Source organism: Geotrypetes seraphini, chromosome 15, assembly GCF_902459505.1.
Source record: "Geotrypetes seraphini chromosome 15, aGeoSer1.1, whole genome shotgun sequence".
Taxonomy (NCBI): domain Eukaryota; kingdom Metazoa; phylum Chordata; class Amphibia; order Gymnophiona; family Dermophiidae; genus Geotrypetes; species Geotrypetes seraphini.
This window is the reverse complement of record NC_047098.1, coordinates 56,711,137-56,737,711: the sequence shown is the minus strand read 5'-3', so window position 1 is coordinate 56,737,711 and position 26,575 is coordinate 56,711,137. Positions and strand designations below refer to the sequence as shown.

The window sequence follows — 26,575 nt, the reverse complement described above, 5'->3', positions numbered from 1 at the left end:
CTTGAACAGGACATTAAATCATCCAAACAATTACAGGAAACTTTAATGAAAGACAATATCAATCTTAGAAGAAAGATGGAGAACTTAGAAAATAACTCGAGATACAATAACTTAAGAATCATTAATTTTCCTAGGCTTCCACTGACACCTCCTAGAGAAATGTTTAAAAGATATTTTCTTGAAGTTTTGGGGGCCTCAGAAGATTCATTACCTCCTTTATCAAGAGTCTATTATTTACCTAATAAGATTAAATTACCAAAAAAGCCGTCGGATCAAGGACTATTGGATGTATCAGAGTTATTGGAAAAATCAGATAAAGAGGTTGTAGAATCGAGCACTTTGATTATAACAGTAGCTCTCTCTATTGATAAAGTATGGTTGTTAAAACTGTTCTTTAAAAATAGACAGAAAGAATTTATGGGTTGTAAAGTGCAGGTATTTCCTGATTTATCACGAGAGACGCAAAGGCGTCGTCGTGAATTTCTTTTGTTGAAGCCAGGTGTTATATCTTTGGGTGCTACTTTTTATTTGCGACACCCTTGTAAATGTATAGTGCATCACCGATCAGTTAAATATGTTTTCTTTGAGCCTAATCAGTTGACTTCTTTTTTAGCGCTCTCCCGATTGGAGGTAGAAAAATCATAAGCTCTATGACTATTGGTTAATCCCAGCAATCAGCCTTCCAGCTAACTTTATGAAAGAGTGTACATTAAGTTCAATTCTTCTATCTTTGTTTTATTTTATAAGAAATCTTGGATCCAAATTTGAGGACTTGAGCATTTTAAGTTAATATATGATTTAATGTTATTGGAATGTTTCTTGCTTTATGTAGAATTGCTAATTTGCTTTCTGTACAAGGTATTCTTGATTATATGATTTGAAAATCAATAAATATATTTAAACATAAAATATGCAATGTCACCTCAGTAACAACTATAGAAAAATAGACAAAAATAGTGCAAAATATAGACAGCAGATATAAATTCTCAAAATTGACACCCTACACTCCATCTCAAACTCTAAGATCTCTAAATAACAATTGCTTAGAAGTTCCTACTTTTAGAGAAATATTTATTCATTCAGGGTCCAGAATTATGGTACGCTCTTCCTAGTAGCCTTAGACTTCAGACTTCACTACAAATTTTTAAGAAAGATCTCTAAACTTTTCTATTTTCCTATGCTTTTTTATAAGCATCAGTTCTTATAATCTGTAATATCTATCTCACCAGATGAAACATATAGACTATCCCTATACCTCATGTGTTATCCTTTCCCTATACTTTTCTATCATAAATTGAATTTCTTCTCTTATCCTCCTGTTGTTTTATAATTATTTTGTTGTTTTAATGTTTTTATCTTTTATTTATTTATTAATTATTTGTACTTATATTTTATGTAAGCCACTTAGCTGTTATATGATTTGCGGGATATCAAAAATTAATAAACTTGAAACATACATTTTTGGGAATAAAACACGAGAACAATTTCAGACCTCACTCCTTTATTTTTTCAGAAGATGGATTTGTGATATGCAAAAGTATTTTAGGGAGCAGACCAGAGCAGGAAACTCCTTTCACACAGGGCAGGAGATCTGATCCGAAAGGACAAAACCACTTGAAGTATTTAGTTGAAACTTACTGTAACTGGTTTCTAACCACCATGTGAATCTGCTCTCGGGCTGTCAGGATCTTCTCCAACCGGCTGATGTCATAGGTATTTGGGTTCCTGAAAGGGACGTCGCTTGGAAGCCCAGTGACTTCCAGAGATTTGGGATTATCCCTGATGAGTTTGTATGGCACCAGAGCTGGCCGGTTCAAACCCAAGGCCTCCCCTGAAAGAGTGAAGCATACAATCAAGCGTAAAGATTCCTGACACTATAGCTCAGATTATAATACTCTTATTTGCTTAATCCAGTGGTTCTCAATCCAGTCCTTGCTACACACCTAACTGATTAGGTTTTCAGAATACAATACTTGCAATGAATATTTGATTTGATTTTTATAGCTCATCCTTCCAAAGGAGCTCAGAACAGGTTACAAATCAGGCACTCAAGCATTTTCCTTAACTGTCCCGACAGGATCACAATCTATCTAATGTACCTGGGGTTGTGGAGGATTAAATGACTTGCCCAGGGTCACAAGCAGCAGTGCGGGGTTTGAACTCACAACCTCAGGGTGTTGAGGCTGTAGTTTTAACCACTAGGCCACACTTTCCTCCATGAGCTAGATTTGCATTATCCCCACTGCTCTACAATGTTTACATGTCATCACTAGGTGCGCAGCTGGCCCAACGGGGTTATAAAATTATTTAGTTACGCAGATGACTTTACATTCATTATCCCATTCACTACTTCTCTCTCTGAAGCTACCCCTATGGCAACAGAAGTACTAAACTTGAAGGAACAATGGATGACAGAATTTAGACTGAAGCTTAATTCAGAAAAAACTAAATTCTTTGTAGCCTCGCCAAACCCACTTCTCACTACAACATCACTATGCATCAACAAACTCAGCTACCCTATTCAACCTACAATGAAGGTTCTGGGGTAATACAGGACCAAGGCCTAATCATGAAGGGTTTTTTTTACTTTCTGGAAGCTTAGGTCCATTAGAGCATACTTTGACGCTTCATCATTCAGAATTCTGGTACAATCCCTAATACTAAGCCATCTCGATTACTGTAATATTGCCCATCTGGCAATCTTCCAGAAGAACATGCAGAGACTACAACTGGTGCAGAATGTGGCGGCAGTCAGGTTGATCTTTGGGTTGAAGAAGTCCGCCTCCTGCACTGGTTGCCGATGAAGGCACGTGCGAAGTTCAAGCTGGAATGTTTTTGCTTTAAGGTACTATCCGGTTTAGCCCCTAAATATATAACTGACCTCTTCTCCTTCTCAACCAATAGACATAAGAGAAGCGCACACCTGAAGTTCGTCTCCCCACCGGTTAGAGGATGTAAATTTAAAAGACACCATCAACATCTTCTCTCTTATCAAACAGCATTATGGGGCAAAGACCTGGAAAAACTAATTATGCACGCAAATAACTATGGTGAATTTAGGAAACACCTAAAAACATTCCTGTTCATGAAGTACCTAGGTAGCTGATCTGCACAATCTCTCCCATCACAATCTCCCATTTCAATCTCTCCCATAACAACTGATCTCTTAAACTGTTAGCTACTAATCTCCAACTCTGTAAGTTCCACTTAATTTGTAGCATCTTTCTAATCATTGTAAACTGCATAGAACTTCACGGTCCTGTGGTATATAAACTGTTATTATTATTATTATACAATAGAGGTAAAGCATGCCAATTTATCTTGTGTATATTTGTTCTGCCCCTGGCAGCCTTCTACTAATTTTATGACATATTCTGCCCCCCTGCAGCCTTTGACTAGTTTATGACATGGCTCTAAAATGTATTAATGTTATTCTCACTTCCTTGAATTAGTGCTGCAGTTATTTCCTGCCATGATATGCAAGCAATGCATTGTGTGTAATGTAGTCTTGTATATACTGCACCCACTCTTGCTTGCCTGTATAAGTTTCCCTGTTAGTGGTTCCTTCCGTAAAGACCCTCCTCCTTTCTCTCTCTCAGCTGAGCTTAATCCCTGCTGTATTTTCTAGTCATTTCCACAACCTTTGCCCTGGGTATGAACGCTCTCTGTAACCTGTTATCAAGCTCTGTCCCTATTGGTGTCTTCTCTTCACCCCCCTAGCCTTGTTTGGTGTATCCTTCAGACCCTTTGTCTCAGGCTCAGTCACGCATTTCTTTCCATCAGAAGCAAACGTTCCCCCTCTGCACAGAACTAGTCTTTTTATCTGACGATATTTGACCATAAGTATGAATGATTGATCTTCTCACTTCTAGAACTTGAAATACTTTAATCTACCTAATTACAGTACTCCTTCATCTTTGCCACAAATCCTTCTTCTTCTCAAGCTTCCATTTTTATCTCCTGTTGCAACATTCAGAACTTTGGAGACTCTTGCCTTGGGGCAGTGAACTTCTGAGAAACCTACTAAGTGTGAATACAGCAACTACATTTATTCAATAAAGTTTCAGAAAATTATAGAGACTCCAGTGTGTGTTGGTTTGCTAAGGTTATACTTCTTGGATAGTGTAGTATATGTCTGCCTAAGAGTTTGGGCCCTGGACTATATGCTATATGAGACCACAACAGTTAAAAGACTAGTGCAAAGGCACAACAATATTCACTGTGCATATCCTGAAAACCTGAGCGGATGGGTGCGTTTCGAGGACTGGGTTTATGAACAGATGGTTGGGTCCCATTTCTTACCCTTCTGTTAATAAAAATATGATACTAAAGCTTACAATATTGCAAATAATAATATAAAAACATACCATTAACATAAAACACACTTATTAACTTGCACTATTAGTTGAATCAAATGTTAACAAACCATATTTTCAAAAGGAATTTAATTATAGCATTTCTATCCTACTTCACACTACCAAAAGCAACAGATCACAAAACAATATATAAACAAAATAATAATATTAAAACAATAGAATAAATTAATTTATAATACAGATATCAGTATAAAACACAGAAGCAAGATGCAACTAACGAAAAGTTGTAGCAGTAATGAAAAATAACTAAGAGCTCCTTTTACTAAGGTGTGCTACCGTTTTTAGCGTGCGCTGCATGGCCGCGCGTGCTAACCCCATGCTACGCGCCAAGAACTAATGTCAGCTCAATGCTGGCATTAGCATTTAGCGCGTGGGGCAATGCAGCGCGCACTAAAACCGCTAGCGCAGCTTAATAAAAGGAGCCCTAAGTTTTAAGAACTTTTTGAAAAGCCATAATTTGATTTAAATTACAGAAAATCCAGCAAGAGATTCCATAATAATGTGACTTCCCCAAAAGAGTCTATTCTTGGAGAATCTTAAACCATTCTGCGAGTGAGGGTGCTTGGCAAGTATGTAAAAATATAGGTCAGTGGTTCCCAAACTTTTGATTCGAGGCACGCTTAAATGTATCAGTAATTTTTGCACAGTGCTCCAAGTCAAAAGAAATACCTAATAGTTCTCTCCCACCTCAGTCTGGCATCTCTCCCCCACATCTGGTATCTTTCTCCTTTCCTTCCCTCTCCTATTCCCCCAATAATCTGGCATCTCTCTACTTTCCTTCACTTCCCCATGGTCTGCCTTCTCTCCTTTATATTCCTTTCTTCCCTTTTCCTGATCTGGCATCTGTCTCCTTCCTTCTTTCCTCCCCCCCCCCCCCCCCCCCCCATGATTTGGCTTTTTTCTTGCTTATCCTTTCCTTCCAATAGGGTACAGAATTCTCCTCTTTCCACCCCCCACTCCCCCACCCCTGTGGGATCCAGTACCTCTCTCTCCCTTCCCCATACTGTAGCTTGTGATCTTTGGCTGCCACAGCTTAAACACATTGCCTTTGGTGAAGCTTTCCCTTCTGCTTCAACTTCCTGTCCCCATAAAGGCAGGACTTTGCAGCAGAGGGAAAGCTTCTGGTTCATCAAAAGCAGTGTATTTAAGCTTCTGGTGGCTCAAAGATTGTAAGCTACAGCTTGGGGGAAAGAAGAGAGGTTTCTTGTTAGGGTAAGGGAGGTGAGGTTCCAGACTGGCAGCTTGTTTGCATCTCCTCCGCAGCTCCCCTATGAGCTTGCTGCAGTGTTTCAGGGTACACTGTACACAGTTTTGGAAACACCGAGATAGGTCATCAAATACATTGGAACCATGCCTAAGATAATACTTAAAATTTAAAAAGGTATTATTATATGAAGCTGAATCAAAAGAATGTGTTCCATCTATGGCCAGAAATTCTAATTTTAGCCACAATAATTTGAACCAACTGCAATCTTGGGGCTGATTTCTTAGAGACCAATCCTCCAGTGCTTAGGTAGCATGCTAGCATATATGCACATAAGTGCAACATGTGTGTAAATGTTAGCACCTAGGAGGAGTCCAGGACCAGGACTATATGCTAGAGGAGAGGGAATTGCAAGGCAGCAAAAAGAAAACACAAATGGCACCAGAATAGGAGTGGAACAAACTTTATTGACAAACCTGACACAGCAATGTGTGGGATACATTTAGTTAAATAAATTGCATTTTACAGATTGTTCCAACTCAATCATATGTGACCCCTGACGCAGGCATATTGCCAAAACACATATCAGAAGGAGTGATATTTAAACAAAACTATAATAAACATTTCCAAATTTGTTAATAGTGGCTCCTCCCCATTCATTTAAATGGATTAGCACAATATGATTCACTTGGTCCCCTTTCCTTCTAAGAAAAATTGTAATTGAGAGGGTTCAGAAAAACATAAGAATTTTGATCCAAATAAATCATACATTTACAAGGGAAACGTAATTTTCTTTCATCTGCAGGAATCTTTTCCTTCTTGTTTGTATGGATCTTGAGACATCTTGAAAAATTGAAATTTTTCCATTCAGAAAGGAGACTTCTTTATGCCTAAAAAAAGGCGAAGAAGTGCTTCCTTATCCTGTTGGAATACAAATGTTACCAAAAGCGTAGAATGCAATACAACTTCCTCTTGAGAGTTTTCCAGTATATTAGAAAGATCTAATGGACTTGAAGAAATTACATAAGGCAAATCTCCAGGTTCAGAGGAGGAAGGGTTTTTAGGAGAAACTGGCAAAAAATATATCTTATGCAGAGGAAGAAGACCTTCTCCAGGGTATTAGAGAACTTCCTTCAAAAATTTGTAAAATATTTCTTTAGGCGACATAGTAATCATTTTAGGAAAGGTCAGCAATCTTAAATTCAGTTGTTTCATATAATTTTCTATCTTCCTCAATAAGACTCATTTGTCCTGGACAACAGTTCCACAAGTTGCTTGAACACCTTGTACTAATTTATCTAAACCACTGATTTTCTCCCCTTAGGGTCTTCAAGTTCTCTACACATTTTTTTACCTTTAAAGTTTGCTCTTGAACAAGAGGAAAGATTCCCAGACATACCTTTTAGAGGGAATCTAGTACAGTCCAAATCAAATCGAGGGTAATCTCGGCAGGTCTAATGAGGGGCTGAATAGATGGCATTTCCCCTCTCTGCACCAGGATTCCAATATCCTCCCTCGCTGAAGATTCTCCAGCCGCAGTATCCTGGGGGCCAGCCAACCCGAAAGCTCCATAGACAGCGTTGATTCTGCCGCCGCCATCGCTGCAGGCACTCCCCTCTCTCTCAGCTGCAAGGGAGGCGCTGGTCCTGTGGGGCTAAGCGAAATCTCGCTTCCCATAGCTGGCGCCTCCTTCATGTCCAGCTCAGTGGGAGCGCCCCAAGGCGAGGAGGAGAAGAATCCCGTGAGAACTCCTTGCTGCATTAGGGCAAGTTCTGGTTGTTGGGCTGAAACTGCCACCCTGCCCCTTTTCTTTGGCATAGTGAAAATTGCTTCCAAGCACAGCAGCAAACCAGCGGGAACTCTACACAGAACGTCCATTCACTATGGCGCCATCTTGTCTCATGTCTCTAAGTGAACCCAGAGACTTGCAAAAACACTAATGGGGCTATGAACATCATCATTGGTCAAAAAACCCCGGCTTATTTTTTTTTTTAATTCAGATTGATGAAAGCTAAATTTGTGTGTGTTAAAAAGCATTAACTTGTGCAGTCAATAACTAGCAATATCAATGTGATTTTCCAAAAATTCTTATCACTTTCAATGGAATAATTTCACATTTGATTTCTAATATCAGTCATTAGATAATGAGAATAGAACTTAGCTTGCTTTACAAATGTATTTATTTTCTGATATAACATAGTGCTGTTGCCACTGGTAGTTTTATATATATTATAATATATACATTTAAAAAAAATATATATATATATAATATATATTTTATTTTTAGTGCTCTGCAGAAACTAATTAAACATTGTTATTCTCCTCTAATTGCAGAACTTCTTGTGATGTAATTCACATTGAATCCAATTGGAATAATATGAAATATAAGACGACCTTATGTCCTGCACCAGGGGTGGACCATACCATCACATTGCCCTTGGTATATCACTGAGTTTAGTGTACTGGGAGTCAGAGGGAATATTCAGAGACGCTATCCAGTTAAGTGTTACTGTATATCTGGGACTGAGCAAGCAACCAACAGAAAAGAAAAAAAGACCTGAGAACATAAGGACATAAGCATCGCCTCTGCTGAGTCAGACCACAGGTCCAATGCGCCCAGTAGTCCGCTCCCGTGGCAGCCCCCCAGGTCAGTGACCTGTAAGTGATCCTTTATTTAAGACATTTTGTCCTGTGTAGTACCCCTCTAACTATACTCTTCAATCCCCTTTTCCTTCACACACAAACCAGGAAACTGGCTTAGGTATATCTGGGACTGGCCCGCTTGGGGCCTGAACCTGGCAGTAGCTTCTGAAATAAAAATACAGTCAAACCTCGGTTTACGAGTAACCTGGTTTGCAAGTGTTTTGCAAGACGAGCATTGACTCGATTTGCGAGCCCCCACCCAACCCGACCCGACCACGGGAACCAACAGTATTGCTCCCCCCGAGGCCACCGGCGCTTCTATCGCCTCTTCCCCTCCCCCTCCCCACTGGCCCTGTCCTTCCCCCTGCACCGCTGGTGATAAAAGTGCCTGCCGCCGGTCTGCTGCTGAGCCTTGAGCATCTGCGCATGCTCAAGGCCTTCTGGATCTCATCCTCACCGAGATTCGAGACCGGCAGCAGGCACTTTTATCACCGGTGGTGCAGGGGTACAGACAGGGCCAGTCGGGGAGGGGGGGGGGAAGAGGCGATAGAAGCGCTGGTGGCCTTGGGTGGAGCATGGGAGTCGGGGTGCGTCTGGCAGGAGTGAGCCAGCACTTGAGAGTCCCAGCAGAGGGGGTAGTGGCATCCGGGGGGAGGGGGGGCAGCGTCCGGGAGCGGCAGAGCTAACAGTGTCCAGTCGGGCTCTGTTGCGGCGGCGGCAGTGGCGGCGTTTGCTTAGCCAGCACCACCCGGCAGTGAGAGGCAGCCAACAGCAGCAGAGGAGGAGAATTGGAGGAGCCGCATGGATGGGTCTGTGGCAGAGTCAGCGGTGGAGGCGTCCGTAATGGTAATTAAGTTTTTGGGGATGTGGAACGAATTGTTCAAGTTTCCATTATCTTCTATGGGGAAAGTTGCTTTGATATACGAGTGTTTTGGTTTAAGAGCATGCTTCTGGAACGAATTATGCTCTTAAACCAAGGTACCACTATACTGTAAATACATTTAAGAACTCCTTCTCCTGATCACCTGGTGGTGTAGTGTTTATTTTTCCTAACCCTTTGCATTTTCAGCCTTGTTCTGTCATTCTTCATCCTTAGACTTCTTTTCAAATAGATCTTGCATTCTCTTCACGTCCCTCACCTTCTACAAATTACTGTTCTTTATCATTATTAAAGTTAATTCATCTGAAAATGTTTTGTCAAATTTATTACTTCAATCTATGATTGTTCAATTTCTCTCCCTATGCATTTTCCTAATTCCTCTCATGTTGGGTTCTGCATCCCCAACCCTATATGTCATATCTATCTGTCCAAGTTAAATTGTATATGCTCTTCCGAGCAGGGACCGTCTATTAAATGTCAAAATGTACAGCACTGCGTACGCCTTTCAGTATTAAATAGTAGTAGTAGTAGTAGACCTGACCATGTATACTCTGGAGGAGAGGAGAGGAGGGACAGGGGTGATATGATATAGAATATAAGACACCATATAGTATAGTAAAACACAAGGAAAAGACTGCCTTATGCCGAGGACTGGGTTACTTTGATGCTACTGTTACACCTGAGTGTCAAAATTAACATTTTGCTTGGCAAGAAGTATTATTGAAAAGGAAATAAGGAGAAGATGTGAGAATAGTCAGTCCTACCAAATCTAGTGGTATCTTAAAAAGGAACTGAGGAAGTGACCTAGAAAACCCCAGCTGAACAGCAGTTAGTTGACCTTTGGGATTGCCATGCAGATGGTTACCAAAAATTGGAAAAATTGGGACAGGCTTAACTTTTCCTTTTGGTGGGAGTCTTTATGTTTATGTTATAAATTTGAAAAAATTAATTCAGTTACATTAGGTCATTATAATTTTTAAAAATTAGTATGGGGCCCATTAACGAATTTTGTTAACTCCGAGTAGTCGTGTATTGTTTTATTTTTAACTTGTTTTGCACATTCATCCAGGGAGGGTGGAAGGGAGGGGGGATAGGCATTTTGTATTCTTTTTGGTTATAATGAAAAGGGGGGGAAAGTATATTTTGTATTGATATTGATTGAATATAAGTGCTGTTTATGATAATATTTGTGTGTAAAATTTAATGCACTTTAGAATGTGATGTGAAAATTAATAAAGAATTATAAAAAAAAAAAAAAAAGAACTGACAATATGAAAAGAAAATTTCATATTAAACAGAACAAACCATATTTCTCATTGAAAAGCTCTTTTACTTGCTCCCTGAGGATAACCTTCTCCCCGAGTCTGTTGGAGTCCTCGTCATCTGAAAATAGAGAAAGAAGTTGACAGCGTACAAAAAGAATGACACTATCTCAGTTTAGATTCAGAGACAAGTCCGGTGGCTGGTCAAATCCCCAATAGCATCTTAAGTGATCCTATCAGTTATTATGAGGCATCTATTTACCTTCCAAATATTTATTTAAACGGGGTATTCCAGTTTTTAGATTTACCAAATACCTAGATAAATGCTGAAAAAGTGAACACATGGTCTTTTATTTCTCGTAACTCTACAGTTTATTATAGTCCTCAAGAAGGTGATGCCCTTACCAGGTTGTTTTTGGATGAAGATCACATAGGCACTACAGAATGACACAGGAACTAATTTTCCTGTCCCGTCCCCGTGAGTTCTTTTCCTGTCCCTGCTTCATTCCTGCAAGCTCTGTCCTCATCTGCACAAGCCTCAAACCCTTTAAAATCATAAGTGTTTGAGGACTGTGCAGCTAAGGCAGAGCTTAAAGCAGGCCTGCACAACTCAAAAATGATCCGGGGCCAAAACGAAGTTGGAAAATATAGCAAGGACCGTAGGCAGTGGCCGCGGCATGAGGCACCCGGAAGTGCGCGGATGTTGCCGTGAATACATCACACGCATGCGTGACATCATCACGTTGACATCCATGCATGCACAGAGGCCTTCCAGATGGGCCCTGAGACACCGGTAGGGGGTGCCAGCAGGGAAGAGAGCAGGAGAGGAGAGGCACTGGTGGCAGCTGATTGCCTACAGAAGTGTTTCTCAACTACTTCAAGCTAAGTACCCCCAACCAGAGACCTGCCCTAAACCCACCCAAGCTGTGCCCCAGATCCTGCCCCCTTTACTAATTGTAATGCAATTTTTTTCCTTTTATTTTTCATATACACACAACAGATATAAATTCTCAAAACTGACACATTTCGATCACTAAATTGAAAATAAAATCATTTTTCCTACCTTTGTTGTCTGGTGATTTAATTAGTTTCTGGTTGGACTTCCTTCTGACTGTACATCCAACATTTCTTTCACAATCCAGCCCCAGCCCCTTTGGGTCCAGGTCTCTATCTCTTTTCCCTCTGCTTACCCTCCCCAGCTCCAGTGTCAGTTCTCCTTTGTACCTACCACCACCTTTATTTATTTAGCCTGTCCTCTTAAAAGAGCCCAGAATGGGTTACAACTTTGTTCCAGGTCTCCATCTCTTTCCCTCCTCTGTTATGATCTTCCATCTCTCTGATCTTCCTCAGGGTTTCTCCCATTCTGTCTGCACCTCCCATAGTCCAGCATCTGCCTCCTGTCTTTCCCCTTTGGTCCTGTCTTTCTTCTGCTTACAACCCCCCTCCCCCTCCAGCATTTGTTCTCCTTTCTTCCAGGTCTTTCTCTGCTTCTCTCTCCTTCTTTCCTCCCTCCGTGGTCCAGAATCTTTCCACCTCTCTGCAGTCTCTCTCTCTCTTCTCTCTATACACTCCCAAGACCAACATCTGCCCCCCTCTCTTCTGCCTCCCCTTTGTTTCAGGTTTCTCGATCTCTCTATCTTCCTTCTGCTAACATTTTTAGTCCTCCCACCTTTGATCCAGGTCTTTCTGTCTCTCTCAATCTCTTTGTCTTCCCCCTCCCCAGGGCTTGGCATCTTTCTCTCCTCGGTTCAGGGTGTTTCCGCTCTCTACCTCCTCTAGTCCAGCATCTGCCCTGTCTTTCCCTGTCTTCAAGTCTATTTTCCCGCCCCTTCTCAAGGTCCTTTTCTGTCTCTCTCTTCCCGCCCGCCCCTCCTCAAGGTCCTTTTCTGTCTCTCTCTCCATATCCAGCGGGGCCTTACCTCTGCTGCTTCCTGTGCCAAGCAAGAGAGATCATCTTTCCCGGTCCGCCGCTAAGCTAATTATGGCAGCCTGCAGAGTAAACCTAGCAGGCTGCCATTGACCTCCGAAGCACGTTCTCTCTGCCGCAGTTCCGCCCTTCCTCTGATGTCGGGGCAGGACCGCGGCAGATGGAATGTGTGTGGAGACTGACAGCAGCCTGCTAGGTTCGCTCTGTAGCCTGCCGTAATTAACTTGTTGGTTCTTGAAAGCGGCAGCAGCGGTGCTTTTAAAGGCGAGACTAGGAGGGAAGAGCAGAAGCGGGAGAGCAGAGTGAGAGCCAGGCTGCAGTGAGAGCCATTTTGGACCCCATGCGGCCCGAGGTCCTTATTTTGTGCAGGGCTGGCTTACAGGAATGGGGCAGGAACAGGGACAGTGACAAAACTCGAGGGGACAGGACAGGGAAATTGAGTTCCTGCAGAGACAGGGAAAAATTTGTCCCCATGTCATTCTCTAATAGGCAATGATTTTTATTCTATTTTATCAAGGTACATAGGTAGGGCCAGTGTTAGAAATTTGAGGTGCAAGTTTACAGAGCTAGAAGGATCGTATGTCTCTCTTATAACAGCCAATTTCCAATCAAACTCACTCTCAAAATTCTCTATACCAGTGGTTCCCAACTCTGTCCTGGAGGACCACCAGCCAGCCAGGTTTTCAGGATAGCCCTAATGAATATGCATGGAGCAGATTTGCATGGCTGTCACCTCTATTATATGCAACTCTCTCATGCATTTTCATTAGGGTTATCCCAAAAATCCGACTGGCTGGTGGTCCTCCAGGGTTGGGAACCACTGTTCTATACTAAATTATTTGGAACCTTTTTTTAAGGAACATAATATTTTCCAAATAGTTCAGTACAGAGATTTTGAAAGTGGGGTTGTTTGGATACGTGTTGTTGATATTTCCTCACTTTTTCTGACAGATTTTTTTTGTATTAATAAATTTTTATTAATGACCAAAAAGAAACCCAAATAATAGGCAGCTACCATAACAGCAACTTATAAATTCCAAAAGACTGTACAACAGAGCCCACTTTAACAATTGCCCTCAAAGCCCTCCCTGTTTATCCCACCCTCTAATTTGGCTCAATTACAAAGTCAAACAAGGGTACACCATGTTCCTTCACTCTACCTACTATGCCTCTGTTTTATAAAGACACATAGGAGGCAACTATATAAATTGACACCTGAGTTTAGATGCTTCAATATCATGTGTGTAACACCAATCTATATCTTGGCACCAAGATTCCATTATACCATACTAGCGTAAAGTCAGCACTGGTGGCCCATGTGTAGGCATGCTCTCTCACGACGTCAATGGCAGGCATATCAAGTGATTCTATATAGTGCAACCAAAGTTATGCGTACAAACGGTGCACACTGATGATTGGTGCGTACAACTTATTTAACAAGCTAATCAGCGCCAATAATTGGCAATTAACAAGTAATTGGCACTAATTAGAATTTGCACACACCACTTTCTAAGTGTATTCTATAAAATGGTGTGCATAAATTGTAGGGTGGGAATCTCAAAAGGGGGTGTGGCCAGGGAAGGATCATGGGAGATCGTGGATGTTCCTAAAAGATAGGTGCACTGTTATTGAGTATACCTAATACACACACAACTTAGACACAAGTATTTAGGCCTGGTTTTCAGTGACCTAAAATGAGTGTGCCTAAACGTTAGGCACTTGTATGGATGCAAGGCATGATTCTATATATGGCAAGTGCTTTTTATAGAATCATGTATGCACCATTCTGGTCGCCACCAATTTTTTTGGCACTCTGTATAGAAGAATTTGGGGTATGTGTGTAACTGAAAGACACACCTATGACCTGTCCATGTGTATGCCTCTCCTGCAGTTAGGTACTATGGCCCAGATTCTCTATGCAGCTGCTGATCGAGTGCCAATCAAATGACGGTGCCCCACAAAAAATTGTGCCTGTGTGAAAGATAGGCACCTGAAATGTAGGCCAGGGTTTTCCAGGCCTATATTTCTGGTGCCTATCTATGCCGTGAATCATGACTATGTAGATGCTTTAGACCGCCTAACGCCACTTCCAGCATTAGCCACGCCTACAGTGGTGTCCAGCAGTCTAATGTGCCTACATAGGTGTGATTCTGGCATGTATTATTTAGGCACGTAGGCACTTTAAGAGTGTCATTTTTTTGCCCTTTTGAACAGTGTACGTTACTTAACATAGGCGCCGGTAGGGCACCTACCATCACCTATATATAGGCGCCGTTTCTAGAATTTCCCCCTATGGCACTTAGGTGCTACCTTATATTATAATGTCTAGTGCACATATGCACCTAACTGCCACTTTAGGGTGCCAACTTCTAGGCAAATAAATCAATGTTAGGAGATTCTTTTTCACGGAGAGGGTGGTGGATGCCTGGAATGTCCTTCCGAGGGAAGTGGTGAAGAGGAAAATGGTGATGGAATTCAAAAAAGCGTGGGATAAACATAGAGGATCTCAAATTAGAAAACAAAGTACGTAAATTAAAGAACTAAGGCCGGTATTGGACAGACTTGCACGGTCTATGTCCCATATGTGGTGATTTGGTGTAGGATGGGCTGGGGAGGGCATCCACTAACTTGGAACATTAGGATGTTACTGGCCAGACTTTATGGTAGATATCCTGCAAACACGACAGTTGGATAGGCTGGAGTGAGCTTGGATGGCAACTTCAGCATTTGGAACCTACAGTGGACTTTACAGTCTATGACCCAGAAATATCAAAGAAGAGACAAGTTAATTTAATCATATATTTTTAATGGGTATAACTAATTGGTAAACTGGATGGACCGTTCAGGTCTTTATCTGCCGCCATTTACTATGTAACTATGTAAACCAAATTAGGTGAATCTTGGGCCCCTAGAACAACTGGCCACCAAAAATTGAGGCAAGAATAATATTTAATATTAGCACAAACGTGATAGGAATTGTAGTTAAACTAAAGCCAAGGACATTTACACCTGCATGGGTACGGGCATAAATGTTTGCACATCACATGTATTTTACAATCAGTAACCCCTGGATTCTATGTAGGTTGACAAAATTTGAACATAGATCCCAAATCAGCATGCAAACTAATTAATGAGCTGCTAGCCAATAATTGGGGTTAATTGGCATTCATTTGGGTTTACGCATGAATCTGCCCTGTACCCTATTCTATAAAATGTGTGTCTAAATGTTATAGTGCACCTCAAAGGGACGTGGCCATGGGAAGGGCATGGGTGAGTTGGGGCATTCCCAGAAATTAGGCATGATTTTATAGAATAGGTCACTAACACACTCAACTGGCATTCGTTGTGTCTCAAAAGAAAACAAAAAAACCCTAACGACTGCAAAATATTCTTAAAAGTCACAAAATGCACAGTACTTGCCAAAAGGTGTAGGGAAAGAGCCTACCTGTATAACTGACGCCAAAATAATATAATAACGGTGAAGTATATTTTCAGTGTGAGGTTGCAAGCTTGAGGCAGCAAAAAGTTCAGAAAGAACCACAGCCACTATGCTTAACCTTCCTGGGCTTTTTTCCAGAGGGAGATAAACTCACAACTTAGCCCCACACCATCACTGTGTGTGAGTAAATATAGTCAATAAACTTATATAGTGCAATTACTGTCACTATAATTACTATCAATATAATTCGGAAAGTAACATAGAAACATGATGGCAGATAAAGACCAAATGGCCCATCTAGTCTGCCCATCCGCAGTAACCATCATCTCTTTCTCTCTCCGAGAGATCCCACGTGCCTATCCCAGGCCCTTTTGAATTTAGACACAGTCTCTGTCTCCATCACCTCTTCTGGGAAACTGTTCCATGCATCTACCACCCTTTCTGTAAAAAAGTATTTCCTTAGATTACTCCGGAGCCTATCACCTCTTAACTTCATCCTATGCTCTCTTACTGCAAATTAAAGAGACTCGACTCATGCGCATTTACATTAGGTAGGTATTTAAACGTCTCTATCATATCTCCCCTCTCCTGCCTTTCCTCCAAAGTATACAGATTGAGATCTTTAAGTCTGTCCCCATATGCCTTATGATGAAGACCATATACCATTTTAGTAGCCTTCCTCTGGACCGACTCCATCCTTTTTATATCTTTTTGAAGGTGTGGCCTCCAGAATTGTACACAATATTCTAAATGAAGTCTCACCAAAGTCTTATACAGGGGCATCAATACCTCCTTTTTCCTACTAGCCATTCCTCTCCATATGCAACCTAGCATCCTTCTAGCTTTCGCTGCCACCTTTTCAACCTGTTGGCCATCTTAAGATCACCACATACAATCACACCCAAGTCCCGCTCTTTTGTAACAGTGGAAATCCTGCTCCACACCTCCAGCCAAGAGAGTTAAAGTACACAAACTGACAAAAGTCAATAACAGTAGTACTTAGCTTGATGATTCAGACTGTCCTGTTCTTAATGAACTGATAAAACTTCTTGTTAAACACTCCGGTAGTCTCCAAGGTTCAACCAGGCTTGGTTTCAGGGACCAAAGTCCCTTCCTCAGGAACCAACCATCAGGAGAACAGAAGCAAAACTGCCAAACTTTCAAAGACTTGACTGCACTGCTGCAGATTAACGTGTACTGCTGAGTACTCGGCAAGGGGAGCCTCAGCATTTACATCAGGTTTCAGCAGGCATAGGTGCTGCACTCAAAGTTGTGAGATCCATGTTAACTACTATTCTATCAATGGCGCTCTGTGCAGGGTACCCTTTGCAAAATACTAGTTTAGCATGGATCTTACTGGTGCCTAAGTTTAGGCAATGTATAAACAAAATTCCAGAAGTAGCTTTTTATACTGCACGTATAATATTCAAAAGTGTAGACTGGAGACCAAAAATGGGGTCAAACCCCTCTCTTTGTGTCTCTGCTTCTCTCAATCATAGCACTTGTGAAGATGCCCCAAGTCAAAATTTTTCCAACACTTGAAATTCTTTTTAAATATATTGCAGATGGTGAAAACAGCTGCTTTGCATTACTTGATGTTGAATGAGAGCAACAGTGCCAAGTAACAGGCATTTGGAGATGTAGATCTCCCATAAACGCTATAGAAACACATGTTGCTTCTGAGCAACAATGCCAAATAAAGGGTTAAACTCTCCTGGGTTTTGCTGCGTTTTTGCCGAAGCTGCCTCAGAAAACCCAGCTCTAAACCTCTGCCAAAAACAACGGAGGAGGTGCATGCAAACAGATCTCATGCATATTCAATGGGAAAATCTTGAAAACCCAACTGGGTTGTGGCCCTTGAGGACCGAGGTTGCTCACACCTGATCTAACTATAGACACATCAGATCTTCAACCCAATCCCAATAAACGCATAAAACACATACCTTGTGGAGCAAACACTCAACAAACAAAAAAAAAAATAATAAAATGAAATAATAAAATTCCATTTAACTTGGATGCTCACTATTAATTAATTTATTTATTCATTCAATTTTCTATACTGTTCTCCCACGGGAGCTCAGAACGGTTTACATGAATTTATTCAGTAACTCAAGAATTTTTCCCTATCTCACAATCTGGGGTAATGGGGGGGGGGGATTATGTGACTTGGGGGCAATGGGGGGGGGATTATGTGACCTGGGGTAATGGGGGGATTATGTGACTTGCCCAGAGTCACAAGGAGCAGCGTGAGTTTGAACCCACAACCTCAGGGTGCTGAAGCCACAACTCTAACTACTGTACCACATTCTCAGAGGTATGGTAAAGGACAGCATGGCAAACATTGACAAAGAGGACAAAACATATTTATCTTGTTTAACTTCCAACGCCAAGAGGCAGCAGTGAGAAGGGAGAGAAAAATGGTCCCAGAGCTGTTCCAAGCCAGTTTTCTAGCTGTATTAAAATGCCATAGACATCTCATGGCTACTACTATCTATGGTTTATTTGCTGGAGCTACATACCATTCATGACTGCATAAGCTTTTTCCAGTGACGTTATCCGTCTAGGCGCTACATCACAATTCAAAAGAAAGAGAAAAGACACCTGTGAGCACCAGCATTATTCTACATTGATACACAAATTCCCCAAGACCTCCCCCGTCAATTTTTTTTTTTTTTGGGGTGGGAATGATGTAACCCTTGCTGTTTTCCTTTTGTATCCTGTGTAGCCTCCCTCGTTATTTTAATTGTTTGCCTCCCTATTATAAAATATTTTTAGCTATGTTTTATTTAAACCACTTAGGATGTACTTTCAGCAGTATATCAACCTGAAATAAACTTGAAACTTGAACAACCCATGCAATCAAAAAGTCCCTCCATTTCCTCCAACAATAAGTCATTTATTTATTTAAAAATGTGTTACCCACAGAATTGTTGGATGCTGTGGGTGACAATTTAAAATAAATATATATGACTTACTGTTGGAGGGAAAGGAGGAAGGAGAGATTTATCAGAGAGAGGCTTCATCACTTTTTCTCCAATTGACTTGTCCAGCTCTAGGACTGGTATGTGCCTGTGCTTAAGTGTGGCAGGTACTCACATAACTTACAAAATTCTGTAAGTTATGTGCATAAGTGGAAGCCCCGCCTATGTCCCTGCCCATTCTTCACCCTTGTATAACACCCCCTTGGCAAACATGTGATGTATAGGCGTCAGAATGGGGGGTGCCACAGGGGCCGTGGCCTCCCTCCAAATTTAGCCCTGGTGGTCCAGAGGTGCAGCGGGCAGGAGCAAGCTTTCCACACTCTTGCCCACTGCTAACCTGGTGGGTGGTAGCAGCAGCGGGATGCATTTTTTTCTGCCGCTCAGAGGCAATGAGCACAAGTGTGCTTTGGTGCTCCTGCTCGGCTCTGAGCGGCTTTTTGACTGGCTCCCGGGAATTCTCGCGAATTGTGAGAATTTGTGGGAACCAGTGAAAAAGCTGCTCAGCGCCGAGCAGGAGCGCCAAACGCGCTCATGCTCGTTGTCACTGAGTGGCAGAAAATGCATCCCGCGGCTGCTACCACCCACCGGTTTACAGTGAGCCCTCAAAATCCGCGGTTTCAGTATCCGTGGATTCAGTTATTCACGGTTTGGGGTTTTGGTGTTTTTTTAATAAAGCTGCATTCCAGACCTTCCCTGCCTCCCTCCTGCCTTCCTCCCAGCATCCCAGACCTTACCTGGTGGTCTAGCGTGCTTTCGGGGCAGGAGCGATCTTCCTACGCTCCTGACCCATGCAGATCACTCATAGCAAATGGCTGCAGGGAGTTCCCGTCATAGTCTTGAGAGACTATGGGAACTCATAGCAGCCATTTGCTATGAGTGATCTGCACGGGGCAGGAGCGTAGGAAGATCACTCCTGCCCCGAAAGCCCGCTAGATCACCAGGTAAGGTCTGGGATGCCGGGAGGAAGGCAGGAGGGAAGCGGGGCTGGGTCAGAGCCGGCCCAAAAATTATTTGCAAATATTCAATATTCGTGGGCTGGCTCTGCCCTTAACTCCCATGAATACGGAGGGGGAAGTGTAGTAGTGAAGGAGGACAGGGTAGGGAGGGGTGCTGGATTCAGTGCAGTGTAGTGCCTGACAGGGGGGAGGGAAGGGGGCTGGGTGCAGAGCCTGGCAGGGAGAAGCTGGGTGCAGGGGGTAGGGAGTTGGGAAGGCAGGGAAGACAGATGCTCAGGGGGTAGGGAAGACAGATATGGCACATACTGGGAGAGGGTTGGGAAAGACAAATGCACCTTCGGGGGGAAGGGGTTAGGAAAGGAGGAAAAGAGAGATGCTGCATAGGTGGAGTAGAGGGAAGGGAGAGAAAGAAATTCTGCCGGTGGGGAAGGGAAAAGGAACGGAGAATTGTTGGACATAGGTGTGTGGCGTAAGAGGGAAAGAGAGATGATGTATATAGAGAAAGGAAGAATTGTTTGACATGATAGTGGTAGAGAGGAGGAAGGGAGAAATGTTATACTGGGAGGGAGGAGAGATGACCCAAAGGAGGGAGAGATGTCAGACCAATGGAATGGGAAGGAGATAGAGAGATGCCAGACCACAGAATGGAAGGGAAGGAGGGGAGAGAGAGATGCCAGATGGCAGAAAGGAGAGGAGAGAGATGTTAGACCTCAGGAAGAGGGAGGGAAGGAGAGAGAGATGCCAGACCATGGGATACAATAGATATTCCAGGCTATAGGAAGGAGAAAAGAAAGATGCCAGACTATATGAGGGGGGAAGGGGGAAGACAGAGATGTTAGACCTCGGGAAGAGGGAGGGAAGGAGAGAGAGATGCCAGACCATGGAAGAGGAGAGAGATTCCAGGCTTTGGGAAAGAGAGGAGAAAGATGCCAGACTATATGAGGGGGAAGGGGGAAGATAGAGATGTCTGACCATGGGAGAAGGATGGAGGTGAAAGGGGAGAAAGAGGGAGGAGGTGGTGCACAGCAATGGGTGCGGAAGGGAAGAGATAAGAAAAAATTCTTCTTATGAATAGATGGGAGGAGGGGAGAAGAAAGAGGGAGGAGATGGTACACATGGATAGATGGGAAGGGAAGGCATGGAAAAGTAGATTTTGAGAAGAAAGCAGAAAAATGGAAGAACGTTGTATGTTAAAAGTTAATGCTAAAGATGTATGGCAGAAAGTGAAGGAGAGAAAACCAGCAAATGGATAAGGTGGCCCTGGATACACAGTTAAGAGCACAGACACAAGGAAGTGCAGTCAGAGACTGGGAAAGAGGGTTTGAAAGACAAAATCATCAGACAACAAAGGTAGGGGAAATGATTTTATTTTCAATTTAGTGATTGAATTGTGTCAGTTTTGAGAAATTACATCTGCTGTCTAAATTTTGCACTGTTAAGAAAGAAATGCATTTGTTTCTATTTCTCTCGGGGTTGTACTGCATGCAGAGTCTTGAATCTTAGGGTTACGTTTATATATATTAGCACTTTTAGTTTGTGGTCCTGTCTTTGCATAGGGGTTATCTCTGTTCTGGTAGGAATGAATGTTGAGAAGCACATGTACAGTATGCTTTGTGTAGTTTAATTTTGTGTTTAACCATTATGTATTGTTAATAAGATTATATTGTGTATATATATGAAAAATGAATGGAAAAAATGGTATTACAATTAGTACTATTAAGGGGGCGGGGTCTGGGGCAGAGATTGGGCAGGGTCTGGGGCGGAGCTTGTGGCCCCCAAACAATAAAGCGTTAAGTGGGTGCTTTTAAACATTAAACTTTGAATTGTGTGTTAATATGTATGTATATACTCAACTATAAACCCATCCAAATATAAACAGAGATAACATTTTTTCCACTAAAATGGGGGAGGGGGAAATGTTAACTCGAATATAAACCTGTCTGCCCCTCCAAGTCTTACTGCAGTCCCAGTTCTTACTTTCCTGGTGGTTCAGTGGTGCAGAAAGCTGAAGCAACCAATCCCTCCCTCCCTTCCCTGTGGTAACATTTGTGCCAAGTCTGCAAACAGCTTGCTCCCCTTCTGGTCTCCTCTCATGCCTACCTTACATCCCTGGTGGTTCAGTAGTGAGCCAGGGCAGAAGTGATCCTTCACGAAATTGCCAAGTCTCATGAGGTTGCCATGGGAACTCACAGCAGCCATTTTTTTGCTATGGAGACAGCACGGGCAGGAGCACAGAAGGATCACTCCTGCCCCTGCTCACCACTGGACCACCAGGGACATAAAGTAGGCCTGTGGGGAGACCAGGAGCGGAGGGGGTGAGTTGTGTATAGCTGGCATGAAGGTCACCGCAGGGAAATGAGAGTGGAATCGGTTGCTCCAGCTCCCTACTCCACTGGATCCACCAGGTTGGGTAAGACCGAGGTGGGGGTGGGGTGTTAGATAGGACTCTAATATAAACAAAGATCTCCATTGTTGTGCCATTTTTTGACCACAAAATCTTGGTTTATAGTTGACTATATATAGTACAAATAATGAGGACAGTTTCAAAAAGTCATTTACCCAGGAAAATGTGATATTTGAAAATTGCCCTCACTTCTTGCAGCTAAAGGCATGCATTGACTGTTTAAGTTTGTGTGGTTATCAGGATCTATTTTTTTATTTCAACTTCAGCAGCCTCCCCCGAAGCTGCTGCCCAAGCAACTGTCTAGTTATGCATATTGATTGGGCCAGCCCTGTGTAGATGATAAAGAGTTTTAAAGTAGGGAAAAAATTTGAATCCTTCTCCCTCCTTTGATGCAGCAGTGGTTGAACGGTCACCTATATATAAGCTCCATTTTGAATTTGGGTTTGGTAGGTAAAAAATATGAGAATATCTTTGGAAAATAAAACCCACACTTCATGTGATCTTCAGGATATGTTCGAAGTTCTTATCCTTCAAGGGCCAGCTCGATTTGGGATGTCACTCAATTGTATAGGTAGTTCCAGGAAAGGAAAGGGGGGACATTATATCTATTGTCAGAGCTCCCAATATGCATATAACTTACAGAATACTGTAGGTTATGTGAATACCTGCCACACTTAGGCACACATACTTATATCAACTCTATAGGTAGCATAATTGCTAGCAACTAATACCTGGATATACCTGTATTTTTATAAAGGAAAGTACAGTCATATGAAAAAATTAGGACACCCCATGAAATATTGAGTTCTTTCTTAAAAATATTCACATATCTTTTGTTTCATGAGTGAATCAAAGAAAGATTTTGTTGTTTACCTGCAATTACATCACTTTCTTTTCCAGAGATAAATAAAAGATTTGACATCAATATGTAAACATTTCTTAAGAAAGAACTGAATATTTCATGGGGTGTCCTAGTTTTTTCCCTTGAATGTAGGTGCCTACTTCTACAGTAGATGTCCTGTTGTAGAAGTGTTCCTTATACTGGGTATTTAAAAGGACCTACAGGTCAAATGGATATTCAGAATATCCTTAATGAATATGCATGACAGAGATTTGCATGCTTATCACATCCATTATATGCAAATCTCTGTCATGAATATTCATTAGGGATATCCTGAAAAACCTGAGTGGTCTGTGGACCCCTAGGACAGGTTTAAGTATCCCTGTCTACAGTGTAACTATTTTTTGGGGTAACTTAATTCCATTTGGCAGCACTCTCATTTCCCATGCTCTCCCCACCAGGACCAGGGGTACACAAACTGAGAAAAAGGAAAATATTTTCCAAAATGTGAGGAATATGGGTGGTAACATTCATCAGCCTATAGGTCTAAAAAGCTAATGTTCAACTTCCTAAATTTTAGTAGGTTTGTTTCTAGATGAAGATCAGCTGGAAGAGAATTCTACAGAGCTGAAGCAATACAGAAAATGCCAACTCACAGGTGGAATCTAGTTTCCCTCTAGATAATGAAGGAATGACTAAGTGGTTTTGATTTGAGCTCTTGATGAGTGTGAAGGACAATATGGAATACGTAGACTTGCCAGATATTATGGCTGTCCAGAATAAGAGACTATGGTCAAAACTAACAACTTAAATTGCATTTGAAATTTGCATGGCAATCAGTTTACTTCTTTTAAGAGAGATGGATTCCTGTTACAATGCTTCACATATATTACGTGTGTAAATGTCTAGAATACAAGTATTTAGATTCGCTTCTTCTGTAAAACTAAACAGCATGATTGTTCCTTGTAATGCCACTTTTCTACCACCTTCACTGGTTCCTGGTTCAGTCTAGACCAGTGTTCTTCAACCTTTTTACACCTATGGACCGGCGAGAAAAAAAAAATTATTTTGTGGACCGGCAAACTACTAGGACTGAAATTTAAAAACCCAGTTTCCGACCCGTCTCCGCGAGCTCGGTCCTCGCAAACCATCTGATCCCATCTGCACAAGCCTCAGTTATGATTTTATACTGAATGTATTTTATTAAAGTATAAAAAGAAACAATATTCTGTACAATTGTCATTTTATAAATACAAATAATACAGAGCAAGGATCAACAAAACCCCTGTCTCCCCTCCCCTTCACATATATCCCCTCTACTATCAAGAAAACTGAACAAGCCAAATTATTACAGAATGCTACACAGAAATATCATGCTAACAGAATACCGCAGTCACACATAGCAGGAATAGGGTTAGGGGAGTGCAACTAGGGCAACTGCCCCACTGGTCAGAGAGAGCCCTAAGCCACTGCCTGGCCTTTGCAGTCCCCAGTTATGTCTAACACCAGCTCTAGCAGGATATATATTTCAAATCTGAAATATTCTAATCACAAAATAGAAATAAAATTATTTGTTTCTACCTTTTGTTGTCTCTGGTTTCTGCTTTCATCTTCTTTTCACTCTCTTCCTTCCAGCGTCTGCCCTCTCTGTCTCTTCAATCCAGCATCTGCCCCTTCCATCTACTGTCTGACCTCTCCCCCTTCCATATGGTATTTGTCTTCTTTCTATGCCCCTCTCCCCTTTCCATCCAGCCTATGCCCCTCTCTCCTTTCTACACGATTCACTCCAGCTTCACTGCTCTCTTCATTTTTATCTCTCCTATACCAGATCTAGCATCTTTGTCCCTCTCAATTTCTCTGCTGACCCCCCTTCCCATCTCATTCCTGTCTCTCCCCTTCCCCTCCTCTAATCTCCCTGCAAGCTGTTTCCTTCCTTTTTTCTTCTCCCTTCCCTTCTCCCCCTGTCCAGCAGTAACTCTCTTCCCTTTCCTTTCCCTCCTCCCCTCCCAGCAGCATCTCTTCTTCTCCCTCCCTCCAGGTCCAGTAGCAGAAAGGCTCAAAGATGGAGGCAGCAAATTACAGACCAGTGAGTCTCACATCAATAGTGAGCAAACTATTGGAAACTCTAATCAAACGCCAATTGGATACGATCCTGAATGAGGAGAATCTACGGGATCCCCGTCAACATGGATTTACTAAGGGGAGATCCTGCCAATCCAACCTGATCAGCTTCTTTGACTGGGTGACGGGGAAGCTGGATGTTGGGGAGTCCCTGGACATCGTATACCTGGACTTTAGCAAAGCATTCGATAGCGTACCACACCACAGGTTGCTGAGCAAGATGAGTTCTATAGGATTGGGTGACACATTGACGAAATGGGTGGGGAACTGGCTTGGAGGTAGGCTTCAAAGGGTAGTGGTGAACGGCACCCCCTCCGAAATGACGGAGGTGATCAGTGGAGTGCCCCAGGGCTCGGTCTTGGGCCCGATCCTATTCAACATCTTTATAAGAGATTTGACAGAAGGGCTCCGAGGTAAATAACATTATTCGCCGATGACGCCAAACTAAGCAATGTAGTGGGCAAAAGCACAACGGACAAAAATTCAATGCCCGACAACATGATGCACGACCTACTTCTACTGGAGCGCTGGTCTAGGACCTGGCAACTCAGCTTCAATGCCAAAACATGCAAAGTTATGCACCTGGGCAGCCAAAATCCATACAAGACTTATACCCTTAATGGCGAGATCCTAACAAGAACGGTAGCAGAACGAGACTTAGGGGTGATCGTCAGTGAGGACATGAAGGTTGCCAATCAAGTGGAGCAAGCTTCATCCAAGGCAAGACAAATCATAGGCTGTATACGCAGGGGTTTCGTCAGCCGTAAGCCTGAAGTCATTATGCCATTGTATAGATCCATGGTGAGGCCCCACCTGGAATACTGTGTGCAATTCTGGAGGCTGCATTATCGCAAGGATGTACTGAGACTGGAGTCGGTCCAGAGAATGGCTACCAGTATGGTCTCGGGACTCAAGGATCTCCCGTACGAAGAACGGCTAGATAAACTACAGCTATACTCGCTCGAGGAGCGCAGAGAGAGGGGAGACATGATTGAGACGTTCAAGTATCTCACGGGCCGCATCGAAGTGGAGGAAGATATCTTCTTTTTCAAGGGTCCCACGGCAACAAGAGGGCATCCGTGAAAAATCAGGGGCGGGAAACTGCGCGGCGACACCAGGAAATTCTTTTTCACTGAAAGGGTGGTTGATCGCTGGAATAGTCTTCCACTTTAGGTGATTGAGGCCAGCAGCATGCCTGATTTTAAGGCCAAATGGGATCGACACGTGGGATCTATTCACAGGGTAAAGGTAGGGGAGGGTAACTAGGGTGGGCAGACTGGATGGGCCGTGGCCCTTATCTGCCGTCTATTTCTATGTTTCTATGTTTCTAAAAACAAACTATGGACTTTTACTCCAGGAAATTGTCCAAACCTTTCTTAAAATCAGCTATATTAACTGTTCAACCACAACTGGGCATTTACCAGGGTTTACTTTTTTGTTCAAGGTAAGAATAGCCTTACTGGGTCAGACCAATGGTCCATCAAGCCCAGTAGCCCGTTCTCACGGTGGCCAATCCAGGTCACTAGTACCTGGCCAAAACC

General features: G+C 42.5%; 1 protein-coding gene across 7 annotated transcripts in view; it reads right to left on the bottom strand.

The window, feature by feature from the left end:
- Positions 1 to 26,575, bottom strand: part of GTF2IRD1 (GTF2I repeat domain containing 1) — a 224,296-nt gene that overhangs the window by 14,562 nt on the left and 183,159 nt on the right. For 5 of the 7 annotated variants that reach the window (XM_033922239.1, XM_033922238.1, XM_033922234.1 and 2 more), the window contains 3 exons: positions 18,251 to 18,298; positions 10,409 to 10,486; positions 1,639 to 1,831 (listed from right to left, as the gene is read on the bottom strand). In XM_033922239.1, coding sequence (XP_033778130.1) covers positions 1,639 to 1,831; positions 10,409 to 10,486; positions 18,251 to 18,298 — 319 coding nt within the window. The remainder of the gene's footprint in view (positions 1 to 1,638; positions 1,832 to 10,408; positions 10,487 to 18,250; positions 18,299 to 26,575) is intronic. The other 2 variants (XM_033922236.1, XM_033922237.1) reach the window with 1 other exon arrangement.